The 11,429-nt window shown below is 35.8% G+C and overlaps 1 protein-coding gene across 1 annotated transcript in view; it reads left to right on the forward strand.

Annotated features, from left to right (window-relative positions):
- Positions 1-8,543, forward strand: part of CUNH15orf41 (chromosome unknown C15orf41 homolog) — a 103,621-nt gene extending 95,078 nt beyond the window's left edge. Inside the window, exons 9-10 of the mRNA XM_026066023.1 lie at positions 5,789-5,939; positions 6,767-8,543. Coding sequence (XP_025921808.1) covers positions 5,789-5,918 — 130 coding nt within the window. The 3' untranslated portion in view covers positions 5,919-5,939; positions 6,767-8,543. The remainder of the gene's footprint in view (positions 1-5,788; positions 5,940-6,766) is intronic.
- Positions 8,544-11,429: the final 2,886 nt, after the last annotated feature.

Genomic DNA, 11,429 nt, shown 5'->3' on the forward strand with positions numbered 1-11,429 from the left:
GTGTTGTTGGTTGATGAACGTGTGTGGAGGGTTTAAAAAGAGAAAGGGGTAATAAAAAATATAGTTATCTTTGAACTGAATTCAGGGTTTTGAAAATGCACTACCCTTACACACAAGTACCTTAATTTGGTTTTAAAACTCTATTTATATGAGTGTGCAGTAGTAGAAGTATGTTAATTGTTACAAACTATTCTGAACTAGGCTTGTAGTAACAGTTTAAATGGAAAATTTCTTGCTAATCAAAGTCAGTTTCTGAGCAGTGGCTTTTAAATGCTTGCCAAGATATATAAGGCTTTGTCACCAGCAGAAGTAAACTGGTCTAGACTTAAGGAAGTTGGCTGACTGATGCCAATTGACCTAAGTTGAAAATGTGGTTTGCAGTTGCTGCCTACTAGCCTATGCTCTGCCTGTATATAATTCCCACCACTGAGACAAATGGTCAACTCCTAGAAACCCACTCCACTCTTAGAAATATACTAAAATAAAGTTTGAGTCCTTAAACAGATCACTTATCAGATATTATGGGGKTTTTTTTATTTATTATATCTATAGGGTTTATTAGTACCACTTGTAAAAACAGATTACTTATAACTGTAATTCTAAAGAATCATATTAAAATCAACTTAGAAAGTAATGGCTTATTTGTGAATCATTATATTCCTTTTTTCCCAAGAAATAAGTAGTGACATGCAAGTGGTAATGCTCTAATTTGCCTCACATTAAAAAAAAAAAAAAGTTCTTATTTTTGTTTGTTTGTTTTTTATCCCAGTAACAACTGAAAATGTAACTAACAATAAAGCCGTTACACATGTGGCACATCAGGTACCCAGCAGAGCCAGCTTTGTAGCTGGCACTGTTGGTGATCTGACATTTAAAAATGAGGGCCCAGAATACAGTCTTTTAAAGATACATTCAGATGTGACCTTCGTAACTGAAATCACCAACCAGGTATACTATTCTGCTTTCATTTAATATGAGTACACAACTGTATCTGTTCGATAACATATTTGCTTAAATGATGTATATTAGAAATAAGAATTCATATGCCAGCATTTCGTTATGAGAACCTCTTGGAATTAAAAATTATTTACATTATCCTGAGATTCATAGAACCATCTATAACAAATAGACTAAGAATAAATAAATAAAATGAACATTTATGTAAAAACAATTGCAAGATGTTTTACATTTCTGCTCAGTATCGAGCTGTGTGTTGAAAATGCATTTTTCATAAAACCACATGCAAGGCTTTTTCATGGTGAAAAAATCAACTCACAACAGCCACATGTCTAGGCAAATCCTTAGAAGCTAGCATGGACCCCACACAGACATTCTGGAAGAAAAGACATTACTAGAAAGTAGTTTCTCTTGCAGGGAAGTAGAGTATGTGAGAGTCTACTAGGCCACTTTGATAAATAAATAAAAGTCTTTTTTTTCTTTTCTAACACAAAACTGGTTCAACTGGAGGGCAAGTTAAAGCCAGATTCACATTTTGCTTACTTTTTTCTTCTCCTTTTTTTAAATGATACTTTGACTTAAATGAAGATTTGTGTATATAAGATTAACAGTAAAGAAAGATATCTTTTTTTAAGAAGAACAACCATTTGGCTTGTTTTCTCCAAACTTGCTTCAGCTTATCTAAATTTCACCTTTCTGTTTTTTCAGCGTATCTCTATGAAACTCCTTCTTTCCAGGAAAAACAAAGTCTAGAGTCTCAGGATTATCAATGTGCAAAACTATACTCGTTTAACTTTGTGTTTGTTTTAAAATCAGTGTAACTAAACCAGTACAAAAGATTCTGTGAACACTCTTGAATCAGAGTAAGCCTAGCATACTTAGCAAAACATAATTAGACATAAGTTTTATCTAAGCCACTCCTGAACCTGTAAAAATCACACTCTGTATTTTCATATCTCCAGCATATAATTCAAATCCTTCARCTTACTCCTTGAGAGATGCTGTCTGCTGCCCTTAAAACTTAGACTCAGTTTACTTTTCTGTATCAAGCCTAAATTGGACTGCAGTTCCTTGGCAGCCTGAGTTAATCCATTGCATTTTGTGGTCCTGCTCTTTCTTACCACATTGTGGTAAGTCTGTCTACCTCCCTTTCAGCATTTTTGGCACTCTGACCCTGCACTAAAGTGCAGTTAGATTGGCTTAGGTTGCCTTATAATCACAACTTCTGATGTCAAAAGCAGACAAGGACCAAAACAGGGTTTATATAATGATAACTATGTATTTATGAATTTATTTTAAGTAAACTGATGCAACTTGTATGAACAAGTTTCACTTGCTATGTCTATTATATTCTGAAGGAAGCTTGCCTTTATATTTCTTGTTCTGTTTTTCCTGCACAAAACACAAAATTAACCAAAACTCAGTTACTTTGATTTCAGCTTAAAAAAAAAGAAAACTTAATATGGCTCTAACTGTAGAGAGTTTCACTGGAATGGGTAAAACTGCAGTTTCATTTAACTTTTGGACATGTTTCTTTGTAGCTAGACTTTTCAGGGTAAGAACTAAAGTCAGGGGAAGGGAGGAAAAAATACAGGTACATTTTTAGAAGTTTATACAATCCATCTGAGCAAGAGTAAAATCCATAATAGTCCATAGCTACATACTTTCTGATGCTCATTTGTTCGCCTTAAGCTTGAACCTTCTCCAAACAGGGATGACTTGACCTATGTTACATGCCATATCATTATAGTATTAGAATTGTTTTGTGCATTTGAAGTTGCATTTTCCTGCTCAGAGCTACTGAGTCCCTTTTCCATAGCCATACTAAGCAAGCATTCTGTCATTTTAGTTAATTCTCCTGTGTAAGCCAAAGTTGTCAGCACTGGCCCTGAAAGGAAGATTAGTCACCAATTTGTTAAATGTTGTTATTAATCTAGAAATAAGTTTTTAGCTTTGCTCTGTAATTTACAGTACTGAGTTTCATTCTCCACGGTGTCACATACGTCCTTTGAAAGGAGTTGAATTAAAAAGGATGGTTCTTACTTCTAGCTTACATTTCCCTACCTCATCCCCCTACACAAAAAAGGTTAAATGTCTTTTCAAATAAAGGCAGCAGTAATTAACCAGTGGCATTGTTTGTGATTTGCCAACTCTGAGCGTTAATGAGAGAGAAATTAGCACTTAGCAGCAGGAGTTCCTGATAGTCAGTGGCAAATGCTTAATGTGCCAACAAGTTAATTTTGGTCTTAAGTACTCCACTTAAGTCTTTTTAAACAAAAGTATGGTATGATTTTATGTGATCATACATATGGTCTGTCTGATATAGAGCCATAATAGAGAGAATGATACAATATAGTGAAAAAAAATGCAACTTAGGTAGCACAGGGCAAATCGTTTTGCTACATGAACACAGTGAAAAGCAGATTTGATGGATGTTTTCATGTTTTTCATGTGTACTTGCTCCTGCAATTAACAATATGTAGATGTTCCTGTATATAAAGTTTATCATCAGAACTGTCATTTCTGAACATAATTTTTAAGTGAACAATATTCCTGAAAAATGGTGTTTATGAGTTCTAATGATTTGATAGAAACATAAACAATCCCTTTGACTAGTCTAAAAATATTGATTTTATTAAAACTTGTAATTTCAGATACAGACAAAAGCTTAAGCACAGTGCGCCCTGCCTTTTCCAGGGGTGGGGGATTCAGACTACCAGGCAGAGCAAAATGAGCCCTTCAGAACTTGGGCTGAGCAGCTGCTCATTAGCATTAAGTTTTTTACCTGGCACGTGTGCTCGTAATGAAAGTGCTGCATGTGCATTTTTTAGTTTCTGCCTTGCCTAAAATAGTCCATTAGAAATGTAAAATATGCTCTCTGTCTTGCGGGGATTTTTGCTTTTAAGATAAGTTCAGTTAGTACAGAAGTACATCGCCACCTAGTTATCCCTCTTGCCATGGTTGGTTGGTGTGGGAACATATGCATAGTGTGTCAAATAACAAAAGTAGGGCCAGACAGCGTCAGCAACTTACTGCCTCTCCCTGGAGACAGTGAGGGGCAGCACAGGACTGATCCTGCAGTGAGTTTCGGTCCTTTGCTTCAGTTGCCATTTGCTCCTTGCTACTGTTAGACTAGCTGTTGTCCTTACTACAGTGAGGTGTTGGCTCCACATGGGCTTCAGAAAATGACAACAGAGAGAAATCCTTAGAGACGGTAGAGGCTGAAGTTGTTGACCACCAGAGAAAAGGATTGGGTGTAGGCTGCATCACCCTTCTGCATGAGCCATTTTTTAGTCTGGGCTTTATTCAATACTAAACAAACATGCTTGATTATATTATTTAGCGTGGCTGGATTTGTCACACTTATAACCTTTGCACTTTCACATAGCATCTTTCAGTTTCAAAAATGACCACACTTACCAAGCTAGTAAGTCACCTATGCTGAGGGGTCATTTGCTTTGCCACTAAAATGCAGCCACTTCTAGGCTGAAGGGTTGTAGCTGTAAACCAGAATGTTACAACATTGTGCAGCAGTTTTGGGCAAAAGAGTACCATATCTAATTGAAACCGCAGGAGGAAGCCACAGGGGTTTCTTCTTCCTTTGATGCCTGTTCCATTACACGAGCACATCAAATRGAGTTTTCCTCCATTGTTGGAAAGAAACCACCCTAATGAAGCCAGTCTGGCACTATCCACAGTTTTGAGTGCTTGTATTGTATGCTAAGTGGACATTTAAGTTACTGTGCATCCCCCTGACACACTTTTATTATAATTAAACATTAACAAAAATTGGCTACCATATTGGTCGAGTGCTAAGCACAGCTCTGTGTATAAACCATTACATGACATTCTATTGAACTTTTTCTTGTACATGCGGTATCTAACAGCTCATCCTGCACTGTTGTTTTTGGCAAGTTCACTACAGCATATAATAAATCACAGAAAGAAAAAGCTTTTTGGCCTAGTGTTGTACAGACTGCTGTAATGTTAGACTACAGAAAGCAGTTCTGTTTTTAGACATCCTTTTACTAACCCAACATTCATAATTTATGATTTCACTGTAAAATTCCTGCAACTCTACACCAAAAGTAGTGCTGCCCTTTAATTAAGTGCTCTCAGTAGGAAAAACGTGAAACTGATGTGCAAAACATATCGCAGTACACAGTGATTGATAGTGATTACTTCTTTATGAACCCAGTCTGAAGGTCTGAACTTCCTGATTGGTAAAATAGTCCATGGGGCTACTTCCTGAGATTGCCTAGTGGGGATCAGTCAGTGTTAGTAATATCTGAGGAATTCCTGAGGCACATTTCAGAGACCTTGCAGTAGAAACTTTCTATTTCTTTATGAACTATGTACAGTTTACCTTACTAATTACTTGCATAATAACGCATTATAGACATTATATTTTAAGGATTCATTGTTGATCTTCACAGTACTACAATGCACATGAACTGGAATTGCATAAACCCATGTATTTTTAATGTCTAAATGTCCAAATCTGAAAAAAATGGAACGTATTGCAAGAAAAACTTCTGTATGTATCAAAGTTTTTGAAAGTTGCTTAATATTGAAGACACAGGTCTGTTTTTGGCTGGTAAGTTATATGTGCAGAGCACTCAAGGAATAAACCCCTTATGGAGATTGTTTGCATCTTTAAATAGCATTTTTATTCATGGAATCAGGCATTAATGAAGTGTATCAATTCAATGCTGTTTTAATTTTGAAAATTAAATTAAAATCTTTCCAATTTTGGAGTGAAATTAGCAGGAGCTTTACCTGTGCTGGGATTGCACAATCACATAAATTCATTCTTCTTTTTGCTTCATAGATTTGGCCCTGGATTAGTCATCTATTGGTATGGATTTATTGAAGAGCTAGACTGCCATCGTGAGCGTGGTATCCTGCTAAAAGACTGCTTTCCTACTGACATTGTGACTCTGCGACACAGCATGGCTTAGCACTGAAGTTGGGAGGAAGAGGTAAATCCAGAAGCAATTTTACTTTCCTGCAGTGTAAACTAATAGCAGCATCTGCCCTGAACTTCAGCTGAACTCCTGCTGCCTGTGCTCATGCTACTGCCTCTTTAGACAAACACATCAGGAGCTTCTGTTTTGCTTCAGATCTCTGTTGTGATCAGCCAAAAAAGACAAACACAACCCACTTATTATCAGCATTTCTCTCTCTGTCAAACAGTTAGTTTATAGATATTCATAATCTTTCTTCCTTCCGGATGGCTTCTTCTAGCATTCTAAACAAAGAAAAAATGCAGAGGCTGAAAGGTGCAACTTTCCGTTCTTCTCCAAAGTTTTTTCTTATGGTTTCACTCACAAGTTTATTAAATGTTAGTGATGTGGCTGAAACACCTACAATGATGTGGAAAATTGATTTAGGCTGATATTCTGGGTCTTAAAACAGCATAGTGCATAGCTCATAAAGCCCAAGTGGTATGACGGGGTCACATCATTTCTGGTTGTTATAGTAAGCAGACAGATTTTGTGAGAATTATTGGTATATGTGTTTCCTCACTTTATCTGATTGCTAAAAAACTAACAGAATCCCAGATTAACAATTAAGAAAGAATTCAAGTTAGKTTTTTTTGTGGGGGTAGAAGGGAAGAGCAAGGATTTATTTTATGCATGTGAGTTTCTGAACCTTGTAGCATGTATTCATTTGTGTATAAAAAATGTAATGACTCCAAAATAATCTGGGTTTTTGTCTTTCTCTTTTTTATTTATTTGAGGAATCCATACTTAGGAGTTTTCTTTTTAACTGACTTTAAGCAAATAATCTGTCTTGACCTCCGTAGGCATTATAACATGCAAATTTCTAGCATACCAAAGTCCAGAAGAACAATGTGCAGGAGCTTTTTGCCTGACTTAATTCTGAAGAAAATAATCATCCTCATTTCAAGAAGGGCAGTAAGAAAGAAAAAACAGGATCAGTTGCATGGGACAGATAAAGCATCCAAATAGGCATTAGTCTCCTGAGCACTCTTATATATTCTTATAAGAATATTATATTTCTCTTGTTTGGACCACCAAGATTGGAGGTACATTGAGGTGAGTGTCAGCTATCCTTGAAATTTGTAGAGTTTCAATCTCAGATTCTCTTTCCACATTCCTCACCACTCAGGCAGTATTTGGCTCTTTCTCAGCCATTGCTCTCTCAGCTAGAAGCTAATTGATGAAAACAGCTCATTGGCCTCAAGACTCTTAAAGATTTTCTTTGCTAACTATCGTTCAAAGAAGAACAAAATACTTTAGAAAGACAGCGAGGGTATTGTATGTATGCTCACCATTTCTAATTTGTCACAGAAGTTAGGCAGAGCTATAAATTCTGTTGTGGAATGAAAGGTGTGATAACAGTCTCCTTAAAGCACAAAGACCTCTTCCATGAGGAAATGGTCTTTAAAACATTAAGATCCGTATTCATCTTTTTTTCAGGAAACTTAGTTCAGGTGATACTTTGTGTGTCTGTATGATTTCCAAATCACATGCAGACTTTATACAGTCTTACCTAGAGTTAAAAGAAAGGGTATTAATCCCATTCAGTTTTTTTCATCTCTAGTTTTCAGATAGATACAAATTATTTTAGTTTTGAATTTTAAGATCTCACTTTAATACTTTTTGGTAAGTTTCAGACAGGGATTTATCATTTTGATTAACCTTTTATTTGTAGGAAAAAATATCTTTATTCTTCGTAGTGCTCTATCCTTTGCTGCAGAGATAAGCCAGTGTAGCTCTGCTATTGTGAGTTACTGGTGTGCAGAGATTATTTTCTTGGTTTTGAATATGTTATAGGGGAAAGATTGTGTGTGGGGGGGGTATTCAAATACCTGTAACTCATTTATGTTCAACTATTTAAGCTATTGTGCTTAGTTTATTTTACCTGACCAGCTTTATGGATCTGCACATAACGATTTGCAGAGGCAATCTGCAGTGTACCTGCCTGATGCTACACAGAAGCCGCATTTAGGGTGTTGCTGCCCCTGGGACATATAACTCTGGTTTAGGTTAGTGGCATGTGTAAAACCAAGAAGAGAATAAAAAAGACGTAATAACTGAACATTATCATGGTAGAAAACTCAGAAGTAATGGCTGTCTAAGGGAAATAGGTTTTAAGGGCAAAACTGAATTTGTTTTAGCTAGTGCATATGCTTTCTCTTGTATGAAAACATTTAAATCAGCTTTTACATGATGAGCTAATGCTGCTTTTTCTTTTGGAATAAATTAAATTTATCTGCACAGATGTTGAAAATTCTGCTCAACCTCCATCAAAGCTTTGCTTTATTTGTTTTTACATTAAACAAATTTATGTTGGGGACACGCAGATAAATCAGGTTATGCTTGTATTTGTTTGTTTATTCCTCTACCTGATGCTGTGCCATAACAGGTTGGAAAGCAATACTGGTGACTTTAATTAAAGCTTTGACCTCATCTTTACATACGGCCCCTTTTAAGAATCTTTATATTAGAATGAGGATGAAATAAGCCATAAAAATGTACATACTGTACTAATTCTAGTTATGTGGGATCTGCTAGCCATCACAAAAATTGTTGTACTATGTCACTACTTTAAATGCTGGAAAGAGAATATTAAAAAAATTAAAACTACATTGTTTTTCCTGCTATTATCTTGCAAAAAGCTCATTGCCTACTTTTTCAGTTTATCGGATGTGAACATCAACTTGAAGAATAAAAAAGAAACTACTGCATTTTTTTTTTTTAACAATGCTGTAGTCATTAGAACCTTAACATTACAGCCAAATCCAGTTTTATGGAGTATTCTGTAGAGTGTGCTAATGAATTATGCCAAGCCAGAAAACAGAAGTGTGCATAAAACTGAATGATGTTCTCGCTAGCATATATAGACTTGCCAAGCATCTGCTCTTACAAACACTGTAATAAGGCCTGTTCCAAGCTTTAGGAATTGATGTAATTGTGTTGAATGTGGAAGTAAAACTTCCTCATATAGGAGGAATAGCACAATTGTTATGGGTCACACTCTAGTGTGCAACAGTCCAAGTTAGAAAGAACACATTTTTTAACCTTTCCTGTGTTCTGGGAACTGAACATTAGCAAGAGTTTAATTAAATTCCCCTAAAGCCAGCTCAGAGCTAAATAAAACTTCTTATCTAAAGATGAAGAGAAAGAACCAAAAGTCTTACTGTGCTTACTGATACCTCATTACTATTTTAGCATCATAGTAGTACTGATAGTTCATAAAGGCTTTTTATCTTACTTTGTTGCATTCACTCACTCAAAAAAGTGACTTCTTCTTAGTGTTTGCTCTGTGATTTCTCCACCTCACTGTGATTTTTAAGATAAATTTACCATCTAGTCTACTCCAGAAGACTATTCATGGCTCTTTCCATGTGCCTTTAAATCCTCCCCTTTTAATTTTCCATCTTACTCAACCAGTTCTCACTTATTGATTCAGTATCCTCCCATCTATCCTTGATTCCCCTTGAAAATCTGTCCTACCCTTTCTACCTGCTTTTGTTTCTACAGTTTCCAATGCTGCATCTGAGAAGTGCTGTTTCAACTCCTGAGTGCATTCAAACTAACCCACCATGTCAAGCAATCTTGCTCTTATTCTAATTTAAATAGCACCTTTAGGTGCCAGGCAGACTGTTCTCAAATTTCCATATAATAGCACTTTGTTATAATAGAGGAGCATTGTGGTGCTGCTGTTCATTCTGTTGGTTTGATATATAGGTCATTTCCACAGACTGGGAATGTTGACAGAGCAGAGATCTAATACAGTGCAATCATTCCTGTATATAGTATAGTTTTACAGTGTTGCCTATAGTTGTACGGAGGGATATGTCAGCAATGCATCTGTGCTACTAGGAAATAGGCATGGCCAGTATTAGGAATCTAGCTGTTACGGTAGTCTCTCTCATTACAGATACTGCAAGTTCATTCCTAGCTTGAGCAGCACTTCTACAGGAAGGTCTTTTGGAGTCAAGGGGCTACCTTCCCGCCTGTGCCAAAATCTACTTGGCTCAAGAGAATAAACATGGCCAGCTCCCTATTCTCAAACCACAGTTGTTCTGGCAAAAGCTTGTACATCCTACAAGTTGTTCTTATTTACCAGAGTTGACTATGACTCCTCAAGCATCGACAAAATATACACAGAATTGAACTCGACTCTTCCTTTTATTTCAGCTGAAATATTCCCACTATTTTGCTACCTTCTAAAGGGATCTTCTGCAGTTAGATAGTAAATGCTGAGGATGAATGATTGATAGTTTTTAGAACCATCCTCTTGTTATTTTGAGGAAGAGATTATAAATATGTTAAAACAAATGCTGCTCAAGCATTTGAAATAAAATAGCAGGCTGCCTAGCTGAATTAAAAAATTACTCCTATCATACTATTCTAAATCACAAAGGGCCATTTATTGCAGATTTGCAGGTTATTCAGAAATAACTTTTATTAAGTTGACAAAAGAAGAAACCTCAAGGACTTGCTCTTTACAGTTGTGTGATAGGAACCTAAAGTGTGCCTGTTGAAAAATGAACTCGCTAACAATGGGAGCTTGGCAGCAACTTCACCATTTATAGAGAAATTGTCTATCTAGTACAATCTGTATAAAATAGACCTCACTTAGGTTAGGGAAAGGTCACAAGTTACACAAAGTTTGGATAGTCTAAATGCGTTACTCAAAACTAACTCTCCTGTGTATAGTAAATATTATTTGAACCTGTATTATTAAGAACATGCCAGGATCCAAAAGATTAAATAAGGAAGATGTAATTATGAGCTAAATAATAAACAGAGCAGCTTTAGTTCCCCTTGTGTTTTTTACTTTCCTGCTATTGTTTCATATATGACTGTTATACAAAGAGCAGCTTAGGTCAGCTACTATAAATTATGGTTTTAGTACAATAGTAATCTACTAAAATTATTTCAAAGCTGGATCAAARAGCTTCAAAAGACTTTTTGAAAACTTTTCTACATAATAAAAAGACTTCATTCTGATGCCCTATTTCAATTTTTATAAGCATTTCTTTCTTGATTTAGAATTGCATCTTGCAGCTAGTTGTGTTGACACTATATTAGTGGAATGCACAAGATTTGCATAATTTATTTGTAGCCTAAAATAAATGTGAAATGGTAATATCAAATAACTTTTTTTTTTTTAATAAATTAGCTAGTGCATTTTGCAGGCTACATTTTTTAGCTGATCTGTGTGAAAAGACATTTTTAGAAAACCAGAAAGATTTCAAGTAAAATAGTTTATCTGATTTTCTTCCCTTTGCAAACATGCTAATCACATTTACAGAGATAATAATTCTGCTTAGTAGCTTTTAGCTGAGATGATTGTAGCCATCTATAAAATTTTAGTCTCTCCTCCCTCTTGGACAGACTTTCACCTAATCTGAACAATCATCTCATGTCATCTGCACAGATCCATAGATGTGGCATCATGATGTCAAAACAAAATGAAATGTCGATGCGAGT

Source organism: Apteryx rowi, unplaced genomic scaffold (genome assembly GCF_003343035.1).
Source record: "Apteryx rowi isolate R43461 unplaced genomic scaffold, aptRow1 scaffold_236, whole genome shotgun sequence".
Classification (NCBI taxonomy): Eukaryota; Metazoa; Chordata; class Aves; order Apterygiformes; family Apterygidae; genus Apteryx; species Apteryx rowi.